The 25,322-nt window shown below is 49.5% G+C and overlaps 1 protein-coding gene across 11 annotated transcripts in view; it reads right to left on the bottom strand.

The window, feature by feature from the left end:
• LOC105472700 (WSC domain containing 1) overlaps positions 1-25,322 on the bottom strand; it is a 515,974-nt gene that overhangs the window by 9,651 nt on the left and 481,001 nt on the right. For all 11 annotated transcript variants that reach the window (XM_071082227.1, XM_071082226.1, XM_071082225.1 and 8 more), the window contains 3 exons: positions 21,248-21,369; positions 5,656-5,815; positions 4,484-4,648 (listed from right to left, as the gene is read on the bottom strand). In XM_071082227.1, coding sequence (XP_070938328.1) covers positions 4,484-4,648; positions 5,656-5,815; positions 21,248-21,369 — 447 coding nt within the window. The remainder of the gene's footprint in view (positions 1-4,483; positions 4,649-5,655; positions 5,816-21,247; positions 21,370-25,322) is intronic.

The raw sequence follows: 25,322 nt of genomic DNA, 5'->3' as shown, positions 1-25,322 counted from the left end.
GGACACATGGACACAGGGAGGGGAACATCACACACCAGGGCCTGTTGGGGGTGTGGGACAAGGGGAGGGAGAGCATTAGGACAAATGCCTAATGCATGCGGGGCTTAAAACCTAGATGACGGGTTGATAGGTGCAGCCAACCACCATGGCACACGTATACCTATGTAACAAACCTGCACATTCTGCACGTGTATCCCAGAACTTAAAGTAAAATAAAATAAAAATAAATATTTTTATTATTATTTTAAACAGACACATGATAAATGTACACCTTCTTTATGGGGTGCAATGTGATATTTCAATGCATGTATAAAATGTTGAATAATCAAATCAAAGTAATTAGGACTTCCATCACCTCAAACATTTATCATTTCTTTGAGCTGGAAACATTCAAAATCCTCTCTTCTGGCTACCTGAAAACACACAATCAATTATTGTCAACTGTAGTCACCCTACAGCGCTATAAAACACTAGAACTTATTCCGCATATCTAGCTGTAATTTTGTATCCATTAACCAACCTCTCCCTATCCTGCCCTCCCTCCTACCCTTCCCAGCCTCTAGTGACCACTATTCTACTCTCCATGTCAGTGAGATCAACTTTTTAAGCTTTGACATATGCATGAGAGCATGTGGTATTTATCTTTCTGTGCCTGGCTTATTTCACTTAACACAATGTCCCTTAGGCTCATTCATGTTGCCATGAATTAGAGCACTTAATTCTTTTTTTATGGCTAACTAGCCATTGTGTATATGTACCACATTTTAAAAATTCACCTATTAATGGATACTAAGGTTGATTCCATACCGTGGCTATTGTGTATGGTGCTGCAATAAGCATGAGAGTACAGATACCTCTTCAACATACTGATTTCCTTTCCCTTGAATATATACCCAGCAGTGGGATTGCTGGATCATATATATGGCAATTCTATTTTTTTTTGAGGAGCCCCCATATTGTTTTCCATAACAGCTGTACTAGTTTACATTCCCATCAACTGTGTATAAGAGTTCTCTTTTCTCCACATCCTCGCCAGCACTTGTTATTTTCTGTCTTTTTGATAGTAGCCATTCTAACTGGGGTGAGATGATATCTCATTGTGGTTCGGATTTGCATTTCCCTGGTAATTAGTGACATTGAGCATTTTTTTCATATACTGTTGACCATTTGTGTGTCTTCTTTTGATAAATGTTATATCATCTGTCAATTTTTAAATCAGACGCTTTTGGTGTTTTTGTTGTTGAGTTCCTTATATATTCTGGTTATTAAGCCCTTGTTGGGTGAATGGTTTGCCAGTATTTTCTCCCATCCTGCAGGCTGTCTCTTCACTCTGTTGATTGTTTCCTTTGTTGTGCAGAAGTTTTTCCATTTGACATCATCCCATGTGTCTAATTTTGCTTTTCTTGTCTGTGCTTTTGAGGTCCTATCTCAAAAGCAAAAACATCTTTGCCCAGACCAATGTCCTGAAATATTCCCTGTTTTCTTCTAGTAGTTTAATAGATTTGGGTCTTATATTTAAGTAAGTCTTCATTTTGAGTTGATTTTTGCATAAGGAGAGAGAGAGGGGTATAGCTTCAGTCTTCTGCATACGGGTATCCAGTCTTCCCAACACCATTTGTACAGCCTCAGTCTTCTGCATATGGGTATCCAGTCTTCCCAACACCATTTGTACAGCCTCAGTCTTCTGCATACGGTTATCCAGTCTTCCCAACACCATTTGTACAGCCTCAGTCTTCTGCATACGGTTATCCAGTCTTCCCAACACCATTTGTACAGCCTCAGTCTTCTGCACATGGTTATCCAGTCTTCCCAACACCATTTGTACAGCCTCAGTCTTCTGCATACGGGTATCCAGTCTTCCCAACACCATTTGTACAGCCTCAGTCTTCTGCATACGGGTATCCAGTCTTCCCAACACCATTTGTACAGCCTCAGTCTTCTGCATACGGGTATCCAGTCTTCCCAACACCATTTGTACAGCCTCAGTCTTCTGCATACGGGTATCCAGTCTTCCCAACACCATTTGTACAGCCTCAGTCTTCTGCATACGGTTATCCAGTCTTCCCAACACCATTTGTACAGCCTCAGTCTTCTGCATATGGTTATCCAGTCTTCCCAACACCATTTGTACAGCCTCAGTCTTCTGCATATGGGTATCCAGTCTTCCCAACACCATTTGTACAGCCTCAGTCTTCTGCATATGGTTATCCAGTCTTCCCAACACCATTTATTGAAGAGACTGTCCTTTTCCAAATGTATGTTCTTGGCTTCTCTGTCAAAAATGAGTTGGCTGTAAATGCATGGATTTATTTCTGGGTTCTCTATTTTGTTCTATGCATCTGTTTTTATAGCAGTACCATGCTGTTTTTTGTCACTAAAGCTTTGTAACATATTTTCAAGTCAGCAGTGTGATGCCTCCAGCTTTGTTCTTTTTGCTCAGAGTTGCCTTGGCTATTCAGGGTCTTTTGCAGTTCCATACAAATTTTAGAATTGTTTCTTTCTGTTTCCATGAAGAATGCCATTGGTGTTTTGATAGGGATTATATTGGATCTGTTGATTGCTTTTGCTAGTATGGTCATTTTCCCAATATTAATTCTTCCAATCCATAAATGTGGGATGTCTTTCCATTTTTTGTGTGTTCTCTTCAATTTCTTAAGTGTTGTAGAGTTTTCTTTGCAGAGGTCTTTCATCTCTTTTATTAAATTTATTCATAGGTATTTTTTCATAGCTATCTAAATGGCACTGCTTTCTTGATTTCTTTTTCAGTAGTTCACGATTGGTATATGGAAATGCTACTGATTTTTGTATATTGATTTTGTATCCTGTAACTTTACTGAATTCATTTATCGGTTCTAAGGGTTTCTTGGTGACACCTTTAGGCATTTCTATATGTAAGATCAGGCCATCTGCAAACAGGGACAAGTGGACTTCTTCCTTTCCAATTTGGATGCGCTTTGTTTCTTTTTCTTGCCTAATTGCTGCATAAGACTTCCATTACTAGGCTGAATAGACATCGTGAAAGCGGGCATCCTTGTCTTGTTTCAGTTCTTAGAGTAAAGGTTTTCAACCCTTTCTTCATTTGGTATGATACTAGCTTTGGGTTTTTCACACATTGGCCTTCATTGTGTTGAGGTACATTCCGTCTCTATCTAATTTGTTGATTGTTTTTGCCATAAAGGGACGTCGAATTTTATCATTTATTTCTGCTCTGATCTTCATCATTTCTTTCCCTGCAGTACTTTTGGGTTTGGTTTGTTCTCGCTTTCCTAGCTCTTTGAGGTATGTCATTAGGTTGCTTATTTAAAATTTTTCTACTATTTTGACGTAGGCATTTATTACTATAAACTTCCATCTTAGAACTTCTTTTGCTGTATCCCATAGGTTTTGGTATAAAATTAAAAACACAGTTGAGAGCTCTGGTGACAGACTAGATCATTAATTTCATTCATTAAAAATTCATTTTAATTATTCAGCTAACAGATTCGTTTGGTTGTTTTTATGATATCTATTTCTATTGAATTTCTCATTCGGATCATAAAACGTTTTCCTAATTTCATTGAATTCTCTATTTGTATTCTCTTGTATCATGCTGAATTTCCTTAAAATCATTATTTTAAATTACTTTTCAGGTATTTCATACATTTCATTTTCTTTTAGGTCTGTTACTAGAGAATTATGTCATGTTCTGTCCTTGCTCTTTTTTTTTTTTTTTTTTTTTTGAGACGGAGTGTCGCTCTGTTGCCCAGGCTGGAGTGCAGTGGCGTGATCTTGGCTCACTGCAACCTCCGCCTCTCAGGTTCAAGCAATTCTCCTGCCTCAGCCTCCTGAGTAGCTGGGACTATAGGCGCCCGCCACCATGCCCGGCTAATGTTTGTATTTTTAGTAGAAATGGGTTTCACCATATCGGTCAGGCTGGTCTCAAACTCCCAACCTCAGGTGATCCACCCACCTCAGCCTCCCAAAGTGCTGGGATTACAGGCGTGAGCCACTGCGCCTGGCCTCCTTGCTCTTTCACGTTTCTTGTGTGACTGCATTGATATCTGCACATCTGGGGGGACAGTCACCTCTTCCAATTTTACGGAGGAGCTTTCATAGGAAAAGACTTTTTCTAGTAGATGTATCCTATAGCATGGGTTGGGTAGCATGCTTAGGTTTTGGTTCTGGGTGGGGGAGTAGTGTAGTCTCAGTGTCATTTCCTTGTCTGTAATCAATATCAGTGGTGTCTGCAACTGCCTCAGTGGCCTAGATTGTGAGTGTTCGTGGATACAATGGTGTAACTTTGCTGTGGATGGGGACCACCAGGCAGGCTGGTCTTCAGTCCCTGAAGGGTGAGTATGGCACACAGTGGCTCCACCTACAGGTGGTTCTTATGTACACTCAAGTTTGAGATGCACTGCTCTAGTGCCCTGAGAAGCTTGCGTGGGAAGGTGACAGTTTGGTCACTGGGAGCTGCCTTCCATTGTCCTCTGTAGCTTTGACTTACCTTTGTTGTAGAGGGTTCCATCAAAGTAGTAGCTCCCTGTATAGAAGCCAGTGGCGTGCTCAATGAGGTGCCGTGCCCATGTGTTCCCAGCTCCTGGGAAGCTTGACAAAGCCACAAACACCTTGGATTTGTTAGGCAGGAACCTCCTGTCTGTACAACGAGTGTCTGAAAGTCCAAAAGTCATCACGGGATTGGTTACTCACTTCCATTATGACTCACCAATTCACCACTAAACTCCCTTAGAGGGACTAAAGAACGAAGACTCCCGTTTAATAGATGAGGGAACCAAGACCCAAAGCAGGGAAGAGATCTTCCAACTATACCTTAGCTGCACAGGTCTGTGGCTAGTCAGAGGAAGCCCCGTGATGAGGCCTCCAAGACGGCAGTGCAGGAGTGGGATGGGAATCAGACACCCTAGGGACCCTCGACTCCCATTCTGTCTCTATGACCACAGCCAAACTCTTGCTCCTAAGTTAGCACAGATAATTCCAGATTCTACCAGGGGAAGTGGGAGGGGATTGAGGCTATGCTGAGCAAAGTGACACACCCAGGGACTATCAACAGTAAACCAGAGCTGGACTAATGACAGGCAAGTCATTCTTGTGTCTCATCCCCAGGGGTGCTACAAGGAGCACATGAAATCACCAAGGGAAAGCCCCAAAACCTCCAGGGCCGTGCTGGGTCACAGTAGGCACTTGATAAAGGTGGTAACATCCCTCTTCACCTGCTCTTCTTTTCATCAGTTCCTAAGGTCAATAGGGGCAGACCTGATGCTCACACCAAGGAGGGTTCCCAGGTCCTGGAGGCACCAGTGGCCCCTGCAGCTCCTGGGATCCCATTCTTCCCATATTTCCCAATCCTACCACCTTTCTGTTGCTATCTCTCTGGGACCCGTCCCTCTCTGCTCATCCTCTTACCATTGTCATCCCCAGAGAGATTTAGATAAAAGGTCCAGTGTTTTTTAAAGTGAGTCCAGGATTCAGCCTCTGTGGAGGGTGGAAACCTGACTCTCCCCATTATCTCCACCACCCATCAAGATGCCAAGACGTTTACACAGACACCGGCCATACCTCATAACTCTATGCTTGGCCATGACTGGCATCTCCCAACCCTGGAAGCTCTCCCCACCCCCCAGACCAAATGCCACTACCAGTCAGGGACGCAGAACCCACCTTGCACAGGCGTCTGGTAGACCTCACAGTATTCTGCCAGCCTCTGTGCCTCAGGGTCCTGGCCACATAGTGAGCTGTCCATGGCATCACGCAGGTTGAACTGGGGGGTAGGGTAAGCACAGTAGCATTCCCAGCCCCTGAGAATGGCCAAGGGGAACTCCTGCCAGGGAAAGATAAGAAGAGAAGCATATTGAGTGAATTTGAGGGTCCTGCTTCCCAGGGCTCAGGAATGGGATGAACATGGATGATGTACGGCCAGCTGTATAGAATCCACAGGGATGACCACCATCCTTCCACCACTACGCTCCATGCCCAGTTCCAGAGATACACAGCTCAACAAGACGTGAGCTTCAAGTAGCTCAAGTAGCCCTTGTTCTTATAAGCACAGCCCTACTTGGTTGGTTCCTTGACAAGTCAACAGTATGAGCAGCAATATGACTGAGGGGTGAGTGACGTGAAGAAAGCAGGGGACAGAAGCTGGAACCATGTTTTTGAGACTCCAAGGCATTTATCAGGAGTGCCAGGGATAGAAAGGGCACTCTGGGCAGGGGCATCCATAGGAGTGGATGTCTGCACGGCACAGAGCGGGGCAGATCAGCTGGCACAGGGCTGCCCAGGGTTCCACGTGTCACACCACTAATGAACAGAGCTCGAGCCCTGAGAGAGGACTGAGATTCCCTCCGGCCCTCCTTGGCCAGCCACCTCCCTGGAAAGAAACCAAAACCACCTCTCATGCCAGATGCCCCAGTGCAGGGTGCAGAGATTCTCATATAGTCATCTTTCCAAAGACGGAAGGGGTGGAGAAGAACAGACTTTGTTCCCGCCCGAGATGCTCACCCCAAGGAGGACTCTTAAAAAATGGAGGGGGGCCCTGTCAGGGGTAGGAGAGAGGAGTCGTCTCACTCTGTGGGCCAGCCCAGCTCCCAGCAGTCTCTTAAGTGGGTCCTTGTTCCCCTTTGGGGAAGCCGCACCACAGCTTGAAGAGAGCTGGTGGCTGGCATCCTGAAGGTGTGAAAGTGAATTCCGGCTCACTTGCCAGGCACCCTTGAGCAAGGTGCCTAACCTCTTTGAATGTCATCACTGAAAAAAGTAATAAAATCTGCCTTGTAGGTTTATGGTGAGGACTAAATGAGACGGGTCCAAAGTGCCTAGCACTGGGCCCACCACGCTGTACTTTCAGGGAGAAAGAGGTCATGCTCGACCTCCTTAACCCTCTTGGCATCAGCTATGTCTTGTTCAAAAATATATCCACCCACCACTCCCACATGTATAGGAAAGTCCTCGCTCTGCCCCAGGCACTAGCCCCTTTTCATCTCTTCCCTCTCTGCATCCTACAGTCGGAGATGCTAGGCCTTTGGGAGCGTAGAGAGATGAGAGAGTAATCTGCGAGTGTGTGTGCCAGGGAGGGAGGCAGTGGGCGGAGAAAGCTTCTCACTGCTAAGGGAAATACTGCAGAAACCTTTTTATTTTTTGCCCACAGCAAAAATCTCATAAATAAATAAGAAAAAGAAAATCAATAGCATTTTTTGAGCATGGCTAGGTAAAGCTGAGGATTTTGGCACTCATAAAAGACAACAGACTGAGTCCCATGCAAGCGAAGATGACACAGGGCCTGGGGCATTGGTGAGAGGACGGGTATCTTTGGAGGGGGTGGGGGAAATGCTGCTGGAGGTTGCCCCCCGCTGTCAGGCTGCTCTTGTAAGCGCAGGCCGCATGCTCTCCTAGGTGCCAAGCAGCCCCCAGGAAAGCCTCCCCCTGCTCGCCTCATCCTTCTTCAAGCCAAGGAGGCACCTGCGCTGTGAGTAAGTATACGATGGACTATCGAACTTCGGTGGTACCTCCAACTAGACCCATCCTCACGGCCGCCACACCACTCTTCTGTGGAAAGCAAGAGCTGGGTCCTGACCCTCAATCTCCACACTGCTGGCTTTGCTAGAAGCAAGTTTCCCCGGTGATGTGAATTCGTGAAAAGCAACTTGAAGAATTGCCACCTCCGGTCTCTACAGCTTCATCCACCCTCTATCACAAAACCCTCATCCTGCCTCATTCCACACCAACACCTTCATCACAGTGACAACAGAAACAAGCAGCGCAGGTGTCCACAGCACACAGCGGGCGGTCTGTGTCTCAGGCACCTCTGTCCATGCTGGCTGCTATGGGCTGCACTGTGTCCCCCAAATTCATATGTTGAAGTCCTAACCCCAGGGTCTTAGAATGGGACCTTATTTGGATGTAGGATCATTTTTTTTTTTTTCTTTTTGAGACAGAGTCTCACTCTGTCGCTCAGGCTGGAGTGCTGTGGCACCATCTCAGCTCACGGCAACTTCTGCCTCCCCAGCTCAAGCGATTCTCCTGCCTCAGCTTCCCAAGTAGCTAGGACCACAGGCACGCTCCACCACGCCTGGCTCATTTTTGTATTTTTATTAGAGACGGGGTTTCACCATGTTGGCGAGTCTGGTCTTGAACTCCTGACCTCAGGTGATCCGCCCACCTCGGCCTCCCAAAGTGCTGGGATTACAGAGATAATTAAGTTCAAATGAGGCCATCAGGGTAGGCTCTAATCCAATATGACAAAGGTCCTTACGAGAAGAGGAGGTTAGGACACGGCCAACACACAGACCAAGGGACAAGCACACAAGGACACAGTAAGAAGGCTGCCATCTGCAAGCCAAAGAGAGAGGTCTCGGAAGAAACCAACCCTGCTGAGACCTTGATCTCAGACTTTCAGCTTCCAGACTGAGAAAATAAACGTCTGTTGTTTACACTGCCCAGTCTGTGGCACTCTGTCACGGCAGCCAAGCTGACCAATGCAGTAGCTTCCTTGCTGTTCCCTGACTTCTCCACTCATGATCCCACCTCAGGGCCTGTGCACTTGCTGCTCCCCCTGCCAGGAATGCCCTTCGCCCAGATACCCTCATAGCTCTCTCCCGCACTTCCTTCAAGTCGCTTCCTCCATGGGGCCTTCCCCGGCCACCCCCTTTTCAAGGTGCAAACTCCTCCCACCATCACCAACACATCCTATTCCCTCACCATGCTTTCCAGTTTTGTGTAATAACCTATCTGATGACATGCTCTGATCCCAGGTGTACCATTCAACCAAGACAGGCAGCACATCCGTGACACCAGAGGCCCCTCTCCCCATTCACTGTCATCCTGCCCTCCCCAGAACAACCACTTTTCAGATTTCTATCGCCACGGATTCATTTTATCTATACTAAAACGTCATATAAATAGAATCACCCAGCACATGTTTTCGTGTGCCTGGCTTCTTTCATTCAGAAAAATATCTGTCAAATCCATCCATGTTGTTATCTGCGTCTGTGGATCATTCCTTTTTCATTGCTGTGTAGTATTCCATCCAAGGATGCACTGGTTTGTTGATTCATCCACTTGTGGATTGACATCTGGGCTGTTCCCAGTTTTTAGCTATTGTGAATAATGCTCCTCCAAACATTCTTGTGAAAGCCTTGCAGTCCATAAATGTTTGCATTTCTCATGAGTAAACATCTAGGATTCCTACTTCCTTTTCCTCCACGACATGGATCACCATACAACATACTATATAATTTACTTATTTACCTGGTTGGTTGTTTGCCTCTTTCCACAAGAACATAAGCAGGGTTGTTGTGTTTTTTGTGTGCTTTGTTATATTCTCAGAATCTGGAAAAGTGCCTTGCACGTGGCAGATGCTCAATAAATGTTTGATGGATGAAGAAATGAATGAATGAATGAATGAATGAATGAACGAATGAAGAAAGAAATGAATGTCCCTTCCAAATCCCAACCACACCAGAAGCTGCTGGAAACTAACTTGGGTCTCATTTTTCTGCTGGTCATTGGGTTAACTGCACCACAGGCATGAGGGAGAAGAAAGCCCGCTCTCTCTAAGCAAATCTTCCCCACATCAGAAAGCCCAGAGCGGGCTCTGCTGTCCTGGGATTCCTGTTCCGAGGAAAAAAAATTTCACCAGCATATGGTAAATCTACTCAAGGCACGTTGGCTCCGTCTCCCTCCCCAGCAGTAACAGCACCGCTGACGTTGATGCCTCACAATCTTATATCCCAGGGCTGGAGAATGGGCTGCCCCCAGCAGTGACCCGAACCTTTTTGCTTCCTTGAGTGGATTAAACTGTCAAGTTTCCGGGTGTTTGCAGAGCGACGGGAGAGCTGCAGACAGTAATGTGGTTTTATTTACAACATCACCGCTTCAGCAACATCACTGGATTCTGAAAACACAGAACAATTTTCAGCCCCTTGGGGATTTCTAGGACATGATTTCCATAAAAATTAAATATTGATGAATCTTATCTCTCTGCCAACTTCCCTGCTCCCCCCACCCTACCCTACGCTTCAGTGAGAGAGAGAAAGGGCGCTTCAGTGAGAGAAAGAAGAGGAGAAAAGGATCCAAGAATGCAAGGCAGAAAAAGAAAGTGAGAAGATAGATGTGGGATTGTTTCAGACAGGTGAGGGGTGAAAGAAAGACCCGGCGGTGGCTCACGCCTGTAATCCCAGCACTTTGGGAGGCCGAGGCGGGCGAATCACAAGGTCAGGAGATCGAGACCACGGTGAAACCCTGTCTCTACTAAAAATACAAAAAACTAGCCAGGTGCGGTGGCGGGCGCCTGTAGTCCCAGCTACTCGGGAGGCTGGGGCAGGAGAATGGCGTGAACCCAGGAGGCGGAGCTTGCAGTGAGCCAGGATCGCGCCACTGCACTCCAGCTTGGGCGACAGAGCAAGACCCCGTCTCAAAAAAAAAAAAAAAAAAAAAAAAAAGAAAGACCCGGCTCAGCCTGCGTCCGAGGGCAGAAAGGAAACGCATCCTCATCCTGATCGTGCATCTACAGCCTGAGCCTGGCTCGGTCTGGACGCAGGGCTAGTGCTGGGCTGGGCTGAGGTACGGGTGGGCACTCAGCCTGGAGCAAGGTCATGACTTAGCAAGGGCAGGGCTCGGGGCTGGCCAGGATCCACATGCAGGAGGCTTGGTCAAGGAATGAACCTTCCTCCAGGTAAGAGGTAAGGAGCAAGGCCCCAGGCGGGACCCCTGTAGCAAACCAGCCCCTCTGGGCATCATCTCCTCCATCGTCATTCCTCCTTTAGCACTTTTCTCAGGATCGCCAGGATTACACAGAATGACAGAGATTTCAGGGATCACAGAACGGGGAAATGGAAGCTGGGAGGTAGGCAGTGAAGAGCCCAGGATGCCCAGCGTGCCAGGTGACTGGGAAAAGGAGCCAGCCTTCTGGACTCCGAGTCCAGGGCCTTGCCACATTAACACAGCTCAACTCCTGAGAGGCAAACACATGGATGCACTGGGTTTCCAATGAAATCTGCAAACCAGTACGGAGGTTAGCTCTGCCAGTCTCTTGCCTCCAGAGCAGTTCCCTTCACTCCAGAGGCAGGTCTGGATATTCAAGGTACAAAAAGGAAAAGGTACAAAAAGGAAAGAAGACACCCGTAAAGATGACTTCAAGGATTGGGGACAAAGGGGGCAGACTTTCGCTTTCAGGCATATGTCAGGTTGGCTGAAAACTTGTCCAGTGATGCTGTAACTGAGCATGGGGCCTTGTGATTTGGAGAGGCAGATGCTGGGAGTGGAACCAACCCAAAGCTTGTCACCAGGAACTGTGGGCTTTGAATCCCATCCGTGGACTGCCCACGAGCAACTGGGCATCACTGAGCCTTGGCGTTATCTTCTGTAAAAGGGGCAGTTTAATGACTCAGGGCTCTCACAGAGTTTGGATGTGTGTCCCCTCCAAATCTCATATTGAAATGTGACCCCTAATGTTGGCGGTGGGGCCTGGTGGGAAGCATTTGATCATAGGGGCAGATACCTTATGAATGGCTCAGCTCCATCCCTTTGGTAATGAATGAGGGAGTTCTTGCTCTCAGTTCACGGACAGCTGGTTGTTTATAGGAGCGTGGCACCCCCTCCCCATCTCTTTCTCCATCTCTCACCATGAGATATGCTGGCTCCCCCTTCACCTTCTACCATGATTGGAAGCTTCCTGAGGTCTCACTGGAAGCAGATGCTGGGGCCATACTCCTACAACTTGCAAAACCATGAGCCAAATAAACCTCTTTTCTTTTTTTTTTTTTTTTTTTTTGAGACGGAGTCTCACGCTGTTGCCCAGGCTGGAGTGCAGTGGCGCGATCTCGGCTCACTGCAAGCTCCGCCTCCCGGGTTCCCGCCATTCTCCTGCCTCAGCCTCCTGAGTAGCTGGGACTACAGGCACCCGCCACCGCGCCCGGCTAATTTTTTGTATTTTTTTTTAGTAGAGACGGGGTTTCACTGTGGTCTCGATCTCCTGACCTTGTGATCCGCCCACCTCGGCCTCCCAAAGTGCTGGGATTACAGGCTTGAGCCACCGCGCCCGGCCAAACCTCTTTTCTTTATAAATTACTCAGCCTCAGGTATTCCTTTACAGCAATGCAAATGGGCTAACAGAGGCTCTGGCGTCTCTAGGTGTGAGTTTCAATTTAGCTGAATTGAGTCTTGGTTCCTCCACCCATATGGGGGATCTGGGGATTGAAATACTCTCGAAGTGCCTTTCAGAGAGTAGATACTCAGTAAACATGGATGGGCTGAGTCCAGAGGAGGCAAATGCATGGCGGCAGAGGCAAGGGCTTCCCCACACCCCCACAGCATCCACTTTTCTCCATGTAAAGAGCAGACTCACCAGTCCCCTTCTCCGTGCGCTGTAGCACACACTCTAAACAGAGGCTGCAATATCCACTCTATGCATATGACAGCAGGCCAAGCATGATTGTTTGCGGCAAATGTCAGAATGTCTCCAGAGGACCCTGTGGGATGTCTCCAGGGGTGGGATGTCTCCAGGGGTGAATGGCTCTCTGAAGACCTGAGCCCCAGACAGCAGACCTACTTAACCCACCAACCCACCCCAGGCAACACCCTCCCTGTCAAAGCCAAACAAACATCCTTCAGACAGAAGAGTCTGTGAAACAGGGTGTGACTCAGAACCACCCAACCACTGGGATTCTGAGGTGCCTGGCTTTCCACTGACCTGGGAAAGGACTGGCTCTTCATCCCAGGAAGTTTCTCAAGCATCCTCCACACACTGAAAGAACTAGGGGATGCTGAATAGTCACAACGATCATAAGCATTGTCTGGAACATGTGCTACTCCAGACACACCCCAAAACATAAATCACAAAACTGGTCGTGTCCACAAAGTTACTGAATCTTCATCACAGTCTGGTGAGGCACTTTCATCTCCACCCATCCCATTTAGCAGACGAGAAGACTAAGGCTCTGTATTATGTGATCTGGCCAGGATCACAAAATGAGAAAGTGGCAGAGCAGGGATATGAACCCAGGTTACCATGATTCTAAAGCCCTTTTGCCAGTTCAGAAGGATGAGGCTAGAACACACACTTCCCAAAATGTATGAAAAGTCTTAAAACGGCTCATATAAAATGTATCTATCTTTTGCCCCAGCAATTCCTTATCTGCCTGTATAGCCCAATGAAACACATGAATGTGCTCAAAGGTTTATCTTCAAGGATGTTTGTGGCAGCATTGTTTATAATAGCAAAAAGGAAAAAGAAAAAAAAGAAAGGAAATGGCCTAAATTTCCCTCAGGGGAGGACAGAATGCCAATAAGCCCTAAGGCATAGCACAGTGAAAGAAAATGCTCACAACATATTAAATGGGAAAAAAGAACAAATGTGAGAAGGAATGAGTCAACGTTTATAAAACAAATTACGTAGAGAACAAAAGACCAAAAAGATGTTCCATGTTATTAGTTGTTACAGGTGCATTCTATTTTTATTTCTGCACTTGGAAAATTTTCAAATTCTCTAAAATAGATGTGTGTTAACCCTCCCCCCAAAAAAACAAACAATACATGTTTTTGGAAATACACACAGAGTACAGTATCAACAGGTTTACCACAGACTTTTTATAAGCAATTCAAAGCATATCCAATAGCTCTTAGAATGACTACAGCATTCTGTCAAAGAGAAAATTCTTATTCTCAAGGCTCACAAAACCCAGGCTCTTACACACCCAACCCTTGGCAAAAACATGAACTTGGGTGCTCCATGGAGACCATAAGGCTACTAGCTTGGATAGACTGCATCTATCAGGATTCAAGTGGATTTTGCAAGAACAGCTGCCCAGCTGAGAACAAACAGATTCCATATTAATGCATGCTCTTCCATTTGAAAGGTGGCTGGGTGAGCACCACCATTAAATGACCAAACAAACAAAAAAACTTAGAAGAAATGTCAGTGGGAAAACATCCAGGTGATTAATGCATAAAGAATTCAGACACCCAAAAGAGGCTAAAAGAGGGGAAAAGGGAAGGGCATCACCTCTCTTCCTCCTCTCCCTGTGATTCCTTTATCAGTAGAATCACTAACAGCTGCTGGGAGAACAAACCTCACAACACAAGGTATAATGGCTGGTGGAGTGTCTCACATTAGTAACCTATTTGCAGATGGTGTTAGATTTCGCTCGTCGGCCTCCTTTCGGAGCACCCCCACAAATAGCCTATGTCCCTGAGCACAAATATCAGGCGACAAAACTAATTACCCCAGATCTGAATTGATAGCAATGCAAATATCGAAGCTGCCCCCTGCTCACTCTTGCCTTGTGTTGAAACAAAGGAGCCAACAGGATCCTGAAGAGGACTGAGAATGAGCAGGTCTCTTTCCATCTCTAGTACGATCACAGGAAATTAGACAAGATCATTTGACTGGGCTTTAAAAACACATTACACTGGTCAAGTCCCTCTTGCTGGCAGAGAGTCAGATCATTAAGATGCGGATATCGCCTGGAATGTTCTTTTTCTGTCAAACTACACTCTTGGAGCTCCCCAAATCCATTTTCGCTAAGTAGCAAAAAACACTAGACATTTTATCTGGGGCCACAAATAAGCCTCAGATGGTGCTCAAAAGTGGGGGCACGACAAGGAACCCTCCCCCCTCTTTTCCTGTTTCCAAGCCCCACCTCTCACATCTGCTGCTCCTGGCCCCACAGCACGGCCAGCTCTAATTAAGCCCCTAGCTTCCTACCCCCAGGCTCAGCTCTGCCCCATTTAACACTCTACTGTGAGAATTTTCCATCATCAAAGTCTTTGCAAACATTTTCAATGGTTGTATTGTAGTCCACTGTATGGCTGTGGCATAATTTAACCATTCCCACATCACAGGACATTTGAGCTTGTTTTTCGGCCAAATTGGGATGAGATAGAGCTGCCACTGGGACTGCCCGGCAGCCTCCACACCACTGGCCTTTCCAAAGAGGATGTGTTTGGCACTTCAGAGGAGGCAAATACAGCCAGACATCCCCGAATTCACCTCTCTTGCCACCCTTAACATTCAGGAGGGAAGAGAGGATACCATTCCCTGCAAAGAGGTCCCTGGCCTCTGCAGGTCTGGGTCTGATCAACTTCTAACCAATTTCACATCCATCAGATCTCAATGCTGGAGGCAGAATTTGCTTCTCCATCCTCAACAATGGTTGGAAGAGACCATTGCTCCCCAGGATTCAGCCCCACAGGGATATGGGCCATGTCTGGGCATGGCTGCCTGGCATCTTCAAGTGCCTCTCCAGGGCTGTGGTTCTCCACTGGGGGTGATTTTGCCCTCCAGAGGACATACGGCAACGTCTGGGGACTGTGTGTCACAATGGAGGGAAGATGTGCTATTGGCATCTAGTGGGTAGAGGCTAGGGATGCTGCTAGATATCCTACAACGCAGAGACAGATCCCAACACGAGTATTATCCAACCCCAAATGCCAACAGATCCAAGGCTGTGAACCCCTGCTCTAGAGTGAAGTCAGAATTCCAGCAAATCCCCCGCCAGGCATCTGCAGAGCTCAGAGCTGAAGGGCTGACCGTTCAGAAGGTTTGAGTTCAAGTTACACCCACATCCAGGGGCGAGACAAGGGAGAATGGATGCACAGTCTGGGAGCCAAAGGCTCGCTCCATTGGGCAGACAGTGGTTTTAAAGGCACGACATCCAGGGCACTGTTCTTGCCCTACCTGAAATCCCTAACTCCAGAACCAGGTCCCAGGTCGACTTCTGCGGCAGCTTTGCCAAGGCATCTCTGAGGGTGCCCCTGAGAAAGGCTGTCTCCAGAAGGATCCAAGGAGAACCTCCCTCCTGCATTGGACAGGTCAGCTGCCTCACCCCACCCCCAACCCTATCCATGGAGGTGCCTCATCCTCCTCCCTGGAGGTTCCCACTTCTTCCTTCAGGCCCCCACATCCTCTCTTGTGGATTCCAACCCTTAGTGGTGTCTTGTGGTGTCTCTTAGACCTACTCCCTCCTTTATTAGCTCTCATCCTCTCCCTGCTCCACAACATCCTACCTGCAGCTATAAAGTGCCACACAAGCCATACCAGCCCCTCCCTGCCACACCAACAGTAGCTCCCTCCCACCCACTGAAAAAGGTCTAAACCCCGAGTCAGGCATCCAAGTGAGACGGCTCTGATGACTGCAGGAACACCAGGGTTCTTGGTCTCGTGCCGGTTTAGATAACCAGGTGGGGTGATTTTAAGGAGTGGAAAGTTTAATAGGTAAGAAAGAAGGAAGAAGAAAACAGCTCCCCCATACAGAGACAGAGGGAGGGGGGGGTCGAACAAAGAGAAAACCCCCGAGCGCAGCGGAAGTGGCTGCTTATATTGGGATGCTGGAGGAGGCGGTGTCTGATTTCCATAAGGCCCAGGGGATTGGTTTGATCAGGTGTGTCATTTCCGTAGCCCTCGAAAAACCTGGCCCTCCCACCTTAGCCCTTTACTACGCAAATGCAGGTCGCCATGATGTTCGAAACACATGGTGTTATCTGGAGGTGGCTATGACACTTGGTACACCTGGTAACAAGGAAAAGACGGTGGGAATCACCATACTGAGTGAAACCAGTTTCTTTTTTTTGTTTTTTTGAGACAGAGTCTTGCTCTGTCACCCAGGCTGGAGCGCAGTGGTGCCATCTTGGCTCACTGCAACCTCTGCCTCCTGGGGCAAGTGATTCTCCTCCCTCAGCCTCTCGAGTAGCTAGGCCTACAGGCAGGCGCCATCACGCCCAGCTAATTTTTTTTTTTTTTTTCTCTTGAGACAGCATCTCGCTCTGTCACCCAGGCTGGAGTGCAGTGGCGCAATCTTGGCTCACTGCAAGCCCCACCTCCCGGGTTCACGCCATTCTCCTGCCTCAGCCTCCCGAGTAGCTGGGACTACAGGTGCCCGCCACCATGCCTGGCTAATTTTTATATTTTTAGTAGAGATGGGGGATTCACCATATTGGCCAGGATGGTCTCGATCTCTTTACCTCATGATTCGCCCACCTCGGCCTCCCAAAGTGCAGGGATTACAGGCGTGAGCCACCGCGCCCGGCCCTTTAAGCCGCCTTTTCTGTTAGAAAAGAGATGGTTTGGGGGTTGTTTCTTATTACAGGAAAATTTCCACCCAGAACCGTACAATCTGCCTAAAATAACTTCTTAATAACTCTTAAATCACAAGGCACTCTGCAATTTGTGCCCCCTGACCTTTCACAGCACCCCAAGTAACCCTGCACGCTGGGCCCCTTGGGCTGCTTTCCCGCCACCTCGTTCCTGCTCAGCAGTTACCTCCTCTTGGAACACACTCCTCAATCCCCTCAGCCACCTGCCGACACCGCCCCGCATCCTCCAGTTCCAACCCTTCCCAAAAGTTGCAACCATCTTCCTTTCTCAGCCTCCTTCCAAGCCTTCCTCACCCCCTTCAGGCACTGCCCTTAATCTGCCTCCAGTGACAGTCACCTGCCCCTGGCTGTACCCAACGTCTCAGCACTTGCGTTTTGCCAAGTCCCACTGAATATGTGCGGCCGATACCCACGTTAAACTTTAAAGCTGGAAATGATGACGCTGTTCCTCACAGCTGCAAATGGTGCAGCCCTAAACAATGGAACTCAGGAAACGCCACCCTCCCAGCCCCATCCCACCACGCAGAGGCGGCCGGATAAGGATCTGGTGTCAGCACCAACCCCAGTGTGGTGAGTGCGGAGGACAGAGGTTGTTTCTGAGCAATCTGGATGCCCTTTCCGTGTAGTTCTGACCCAAACAACTCACGACTGCTCCGACCAGAGCAGAGAAGGGAACTTGTCCTTGAAATGCACGGTGAGGGGAGATGGACAAGGTGCTAAGGTGTAATGGCACAAGACACCAAGAGCCTGCGTGTATCTGCCGGCACGTGCTCCAGTGTGAAACTGCAGCGATCTGGATTTATGCCAGTAAATACGAAGAAAGGCTGAAAATACAAGTTGAAGAGTTTTAAGTCTTTACATTCTTGTCTGTAATTACAAATACGAACTCTCTGGACTGGCTGGGCACAGTGGCTCATGCTTGTAATCCCAGCACTTTGGGAGTGGGGAGGGCAGACTGCTTGAGCCCAGGAGTTCAAGACCAGTCTGGGCAACTTGGTGAGACCCCCGTCTCTGCAAAAAATACACAAAAAAATTAGCTGGGCATGGTAGTGTGTGCCTGTAGTCGCAGCTACTCAGGAGGCCAAGGTGGGAGGATCACTTGAGCCCAGGAGGCAGAGGCTACAGTGAGCTATGATCACACCATGGCACTCCAACCTGGGCATCAGAGCAGAAAAAAAAAAAGAACTTTCTGAGCCCTAACGAGGTACCCAAAGGGAGGAGCCCCAGAAAACTGAGGCATCTACCTAAAATGCTGCTTTGAACCCCCCAACACACACAAAAGACAGGTTATGAGGGTGCCTTGCCTCCCCCTCACACATCACTGATCGGGGTATAAAGTGAATACAATCCTTGCCAAGGATAACTTGGCAAAGTTTACCAAAATGATTAAGACACTCAGTCTTTGACCCAGCATCTCCAAGGAATATTTTTCTTACAGATTCACTCATACAAAGTGATCTATGTACCTACACGGGCAGTCTTTGCCGCATTGTTTGTGAAGGCGGGAAGTAGGCGAAATGCTTAACAGCAGGGAACTGGTTAAATAAATGATAGGACATCCGTGTAATGGTAAAAAAGCATGAGAAAGCACTCTGTGTCGCGTTGCGGGACAATCTCCGAGACAGGCTGTCCAGTGAAGGGTCCGGTGCAGAAGGGCAGGTGCGGCTCCTTCCCCGCTGCGGGGCTGGTTACAGAATGGGCAAGGATGCGGCTGCTTGGAGATTCAGTCTCTGTGGAAGTAGATATGAGAAGCCAGGACAATCCAGGCAAGGAAACGCATGGAGTGAGAGGAAGGCTTCCCTGCTATGCCCTTTGGCGTCTTCATTGTGCTCCAAGTAAGCACGTTCCTATTTAAAAATAGTCCGAAACACTAAGGGCTCATGGCCACAATGGCCACCCCTTTCTTTTCCTCCTCTTCCTCCTCGTCTTCTCTGTCTCTTCCCCCTTCCATAACACCAAGTGGCAGCAGTATGTAAAAGCACGGGCTGTGTGTGGCGTCAGGAGCAGGGCCTGCAAAGCCGGCCGCTCTGTGCCTGTGTGTGAAGGCTCTCAGCTCTGCACACCTGCCCAGCCTCTCGCAGCAAGCAGGGATCTGAGTATCTCCCATTGGGAGCTACCAGGAGGATCAAAGCAGATAATCCCCCGCAGGAAGGCTCCCAGTGCCCTGCCCAGCACACAGCAGGCGTCTCCAAACTGGTTGCTCAAGGGCGGCCTGCTTTCAGCCTGGTCTGGCCCACAGAGTTCCTTTGATTCCAACGAGAGGGCCTCTCAAGGGAAGTGCTCTGAGCTACAGGTGCGAGGGAAGCCCTGGGAGGGTGGCTCATCCTCCTGAGAGCACCAGCAGGGCCGGCAGCTGAGCGGGCATCCTTGCTGCCTCTACCCATCGCTCTGCTCCCACGAGGAGGAGACAGGATGAGGAGGTCCCCAGGCCAGATGTCTGCAAATCAACAAACTGCCTTCGTGGCTCATTTCATTGTGTCGTGGGTGTCCTGATGCCCAAGACATCCTTGGCTGTGGCTTTAGAAACGCTGGTGATGCAGGAGAACCATTTCAAAGGATGCACTTGGATGGGAAGAAAGCACATGTGAAAGGCTTTATTCTCCAGTCCCCTCCAAGGGAGGCGTCCCCAGAGCGCGGTGGAACACGGGAAGCAGGGAGAGTGGGAGTAGGGGGTGCAGCAGCAGAAGGCTGTGCTGCTCCTGCAGGTCTGGTCATATCTGCTCTCATTGAAGTCCACCCCTGCACCCTTCAACCCCAAGCAGACTATGGAGCTATCTGAGTTCAAATCCTGACCCTACCACTTACCAGCTGTGTAACCTCAGGCACACAGCTCCAACTCTCTGCCTGTTTTCTCACCTGGAAGATGCAGATAATCACAGCACCTACGCTGTAGGGTTGGTAGGAGGATTACATGAGTTAACCCATAAAGCGCGTGGAATAGTACCTGGCATGGAATGAGTGATTAAGAATGGCAGCTTCTTGCTGGGCGCGGTGGCTCAAGCCTGTAATCCCAGCACTTTGGGAGGCCAAGACGGGTGGATCACGAGGTCAGGAGATCGAGACCATCCTGGCTAACACGGTGAAACCCTGTCTCTACTAAAAAAAAAAAAAATACAAAAAACTAGCCGGGCGAGGTGGCGGGCGCCCGTAGTCCCAGCTACTCGGGAGGCTGAGGCAGGAGAATGGCGTGAACCCTGGAGGTGGAGCTTGCAGTGAGCTGAGATCCAGCCACTGCACTACAGCCTGGGCGACAGAGCGAGACTCTGTCTCAAAAAAAAAAAAAAAAAAAAAAGAATGGCAGCTTCTGTTGATTGTCATCATCGTCATCATCATCCTGGCCAAGGCCATCCTCTCGCCTTAGCCCTCCTCTTGCCTTAGCCCTGTTGTGCTACATTGCCAAGTACCAAAGCCACATTGAGGGTACTGCAACCCCAGCATATGTCAAACAGCCCCAGCACCAAGCCTACTGCCACAGAAGGCCATTTCTAGAGCCACAGCATCCGCCCCAATCTGGAGTCTGCTGGACTGCAGCCTGAGATCTCAGAGTTCCTTGGACAGAGTCTGCTGGGTCTCTCCAGCCTTGCTTCACACACTCCTGGCCCTGCTTTTCGCAAGGCCCCTCTGGCCTTGACCAACTTTCCCCACCCCAGAGCTGGCATGCAATGCAGGGTCAGTGGCCTTCGGTGCCTAGCCCTGCCCCTCCACGGGGTCATGCTCTACTCCTCAGCTCAGACTGAACCAACGATGCAAGTGTGGCTCCAGCCCCTGTCATCAGATTCACAGTCCAACACTGTCAGCACCAATAACAGAAAATCCATCAGCTATCCCCAAGTCCCGAGCCAGCATCTTCTGGCTTCCAAACCAAGTCAATTTAACATCTGACACTTGTGCCAAGAGTTGGCATCCAGAAAGGCACTCTCCTTTCGGCTCCTTCCGTCAGCCTTGCTGACAATTCCCCACCCAGCCTCACATAGCGGACAGAGGCGAAGGGCTCCCTGCCGGTTCCCTCTGTGGCACCTGCTGTATGCCTGCCTCCCACCCATGCCCGCATCCTCTGCTCCCATCTGGACTGCCAGAGTGGACACCCGCAGCCCAGCACAGGCGTCCCCGTCTCTTGGGACCACCACACACACTTAAAGGAAAGGGTTGTGAAATGATCATTTGGTCTTACTTTCTGGGAACAAAAGCCCGAGCAAGTCTCCACGGTCACATTGGCTTGTATCAGGGAGCTGGGGAAGGCGTGTGTGATGTTCTCTGGCAGTCGGAAGCACCCACGGTAGGTGGCGGTCCGCCCTGCGGGGAAAGAGAGGGGTTTCTGGTAAGAGACGGTGTCCAGTTGTTGGTGCCTGGCACCAGGGAAAATGCTGGCTTTAGGTCCCGAGACAGGTATAAATAAACTGAGGAGGCGCAGATTTCAAATCAGGCAGGGAAAACGGCGCTGGGTGGGACATAGTCATGCTGAGCTCCTAAGAGAAACCAGGCATCAGGACCTTGACTGTCCAGGGTCACCTACAAGGGACCACGTGGCTGAAACGGCAGTGCTCAGCTCTTGCTTCTGTCAGTTCTCCATAAGTCATTCCTTCCACCCTTCCTCCCTTCCTCCTTCCCTCCCTCCCTTCTCCCTCCCTCCCTCTCTTCCTTCCTTCCCTCTCTTGCTTCTGCCAGTTCTCCTAATGCATGCATATCTTTCTTCCTTCCTTCCTTCCTTCTCTTGCTTCTGTCAATTCTCCATAATGCCCTTCCTTCTTTCCTTCCTTCCTTCCTTCTTTCCTTCCTTCTTTCCTTCCTTCCTTCCTTCTTTCCGTCCTTCCTTCTTTCCTTCCCTCCCTCCCTCCCTCCTTCCTTCCTTCCTTCCCTCCCTCCCTCCCTCCTTCCTTCCTTCCTTCCTTCCTTCCCTTCCTTCAACAAATTTGGATGGTGCATTTACTAGGTGCCAGATTCCTTCCATGGTAGGTGACCTGACAGGCTGATCCTGTGAAAAATCCGATGTCTTCCCAGAAGATGCATTAAAAGAAAAGCAGACGTGGAAATCTGAAACCCGGCCAGGTTTGCTCTTGCCGTGCCATTGGAGTCATCCCACTGCTTTGCCTCTGTGCAAGGTTTGCCTCTCTCTGATCTCGAACTCTCACTCAATTTCTAGGAACACTCCTCAAGCCCATGTTACAAAGAAGCCTCCAGCCAAGCCTCCTGCTGCTCTGTAGAACCTCCAGGTGGAAATGTCCCGTGCCCTAGCTGGCTTCCTCGGAGCTGAACGAACTTTCTGGAATGTTCTTGCATCAACTGCTCATATTTCTTCCAGACTCGTCAGGGTTTCTCTAGACGGCATCCTGATTCTTACCCATGCTCCTCGCCACACGGGGTCTCCCAGGGCTGAGCATCTCCCCCGGCTCTCTAGCTGCCACACCACGTGGTGCAAGCAGAAACCGTCTCACCAGCCAGAATCCGCCAAGTAGGACCAAACCCTGGATCTGGAAGCTCATCTCAATTGACCACAGCACTGAGGTCCACGTGTCAGGGCACGACCTATTAGGGCACAGACACCAGCCTAGTGTGAGGAAAACACCAGGGCTTAGGGTCATAAGTGCTTAGGTTCAAGTCCTTGCACTGCCAGTGACTAGCTCTGCAACTCTGCCATGTCTCGCGCTCAGACTCTCAATTTCCTCAGCTACATACAGCGTAGCTCCTAGGGTTGTCATGAGGAACAATGTATACCCACGCATATCCCCTGATGGGGCCGCGTCTCCCCACCACCATGTTTCTGCCCTGGCTTTTGGTGTCAAGGTCGAGGGTGGTGGCAGGTGCTGGGCTCACAAATCTCTTTCCTGTTCTTTGGCATGATTGGAGCCTCAAAGAACAAACATTGCAATGGACTGGGCACTGGTCCTCAACCAGCTCCACAGGGGTAGAAGAGACAATGGGGAGAGTCAGCAGGGCAGGCATGATCCAGAGATGGGGGACGGATCAAGATTCCAGCAAGCCCCGGGACACAGGGAGGGACAAAAGGGGGCCACGGGGCCTCCAGAACACAGCTCCTGAGGGGAGGCTACATCCTGGGTGACCCCTGTGTTCCCCACACCCAGCCCCGATCCCGACACACAGCAGGCACCCACTATGTGCTGAACGAATGAATGAACTAATGAGATAAAGCACGAAGGCACTGCATATACTGCAACAGGTGAGCGATCCGTGAGCCGCTAAAGAAGGAAGCCTTGGCTGCCTCTGATGCAACTCTCAGGACACAGGTTGTCACCTGGTACAGTCCGGTCTCCCTCACTCCCCAGGAGGGAGCCTGAGGGCCACTTGGGGCAGAATGATGCCTCCAAGGTGAAGACGTTGATGACTTGCTCAGAACCCACTCTGATTCCAATCTGGGGAGCACATTCATGGGTCTTACTCCTTGTGAATGTTCCTTGCTGGCAGAAGCTGCAGCTCACAATGGTGGTCACCTGGTCACCTCTTGATCCTGTCAGTTCCTCCCCTCAAGAAGGGGGCAGGAAGGCAAGGGTACCTCACAGGGCACTCCACAGCCTGTCCACAGGGGCAGCTAGGACACCATTTTCAACACTAACCATGACAGCAAGTCCAGCCAACTCCAGATCTAGGGCTGGCTTGAATGATTGGACCATCTGTCTCTTAATCCATGGGTGACCTAAAGCAAAACAACTGCCTCTCAGAACCAATGACTAGGCAGGCAGGTGGGGCTGGGAGGGCCACCAGGAGTCCACATATAGAATTGGTCTTACTTGGGGGCAGGAATGTTGTTTGAAACCAAAGAAATAAAAGCTCCAATAAGCCAGCATGGAGCAGTTTGGTCTTCAGGAAGCCTATTTGGATGTCCAAGTGGCAGGACAGGACTCTGCCCGTGTGCCATGGCGAACCCCTGGGTGAGGTCAGAGCCTGGCAGAGTAGGTGAGAAACTGTCGAGCTAATGGTGTCACTGGTGAACCGTAAGCTAAACGGTGTGTTGTCAGTTTCTCCACCCCTGTCCCCATTGCCCCATCTGGACCCCTGAGCTTTCAGACACATCCTGTTTGAATGCAAGAGGCACCTAAGAAGCACCGGTCAGCTGGGGTCAAACACGGAGCAGCTCTCCCTGGCACTGGGACCCCACAGATAGCTGCCAGCCCGGGTGGCTTTTAGGTTCAGCCACGGTTATCAGGGCTCAGCTTCTGTGCTGCTTGGAAAACCCATTCCCCGCTAGGACAGCCCTCCCAGAACCCCTGTGAAGCCTTAGCTTTTGATCCAACACCTCGTGTGTGTGTGTGTGTGTGTGTGTGTGTGTGTGTGTGTGTGTGTGTGTGACAGAGTCTCACTCTGTTACCCAGGCTGGAGTACAATGGCATGATCTCAGCTCACTGCAACCTCCGTCTCCTGGGTTCAAGTGATTCTCCCACCTCATCCTCCTGAATAGCTGAGATTACAGATGCCTGCCACCACGTCCAGCTAGTTTTTGTATTTTTAGTAGAGACGGGGTTTCACCATGTTGGTCAGGCTGGTCTCGAACTCCCGACCTCATGATCTGCCCGCCTTGGCCTCCCAAAGTACTGGGATTACAGGCATGAGCCACCACGCCCAGCTGATCCAATACCTCTTTACCTGGGCTCTGCCCCATTCTTGAACTAATTCGTCAGCTCTCCTGGAGCCCTGTTACTAGGGCATGACCAGAGGCGGTCGTGTCCATGAGTCAGCAAGCCAGGACCCAGGGCTGTGCCTCTGCCTCCATCACTGCTGCCCTACCCTTGCCAGTGGTGGGGGTGGTCTCCCAGGCTCTGACTCCTTCCCAACCCACCTCTCCCAACCATGAAAAGAACGGTCCCCAGCATGTGCAATGGTGCACAGCCCTATTATTTTATCAAGGAGCCTTCTGTGATTAGAGGAAGTGGATTTGTGCTCATCATCTTGCAGTGAGGACAAATCTGAGTTTCCAACTCCTCCTTTGAGTTGGGCCCCTTCAGGGCCATCTCTATTTGCTAGCCCTTTGCACTGAAATTCCTCGGAGTCCAATCTTGCTGCCTGACGTGTCAGCTTGGTTGACTGTTTCCTCCTGAGTTCCACCACTTTGAACTCAGCACTCAGTGAGCATTCGCCGCTGGGCACCCCTACGCTTGGGCTGGTGGCACAGCTCTCAAGGGGACACTGCATTTGGCTCTGCCAGAACCTCCAGGTGACCCAGAGCCAACTTTCATGTTGAAACTTTCAGGCAGATCATATAAATTCGAACCCCCAAATGCATACAAATGCAAGCC

This window comes from Macaca nemestrina, chromosome 17 (genome assembly GCF_043159975.1).
Source record: "Macaca nemestrina isolate mMacNem1 chromosome 17, mMacNem.hap1, whole genome shotgun sequence".
NCBI classification, from domain to species: domain Eukaryota; kingdom Metazoa; phylum Chordata; class Mammalia; order Primates; family Cercopithecidae; genus Macaca; species Macaca nemestrina.
This window is presented reverse-complemented; position numbering and strand designations above follow the sequence as displayed.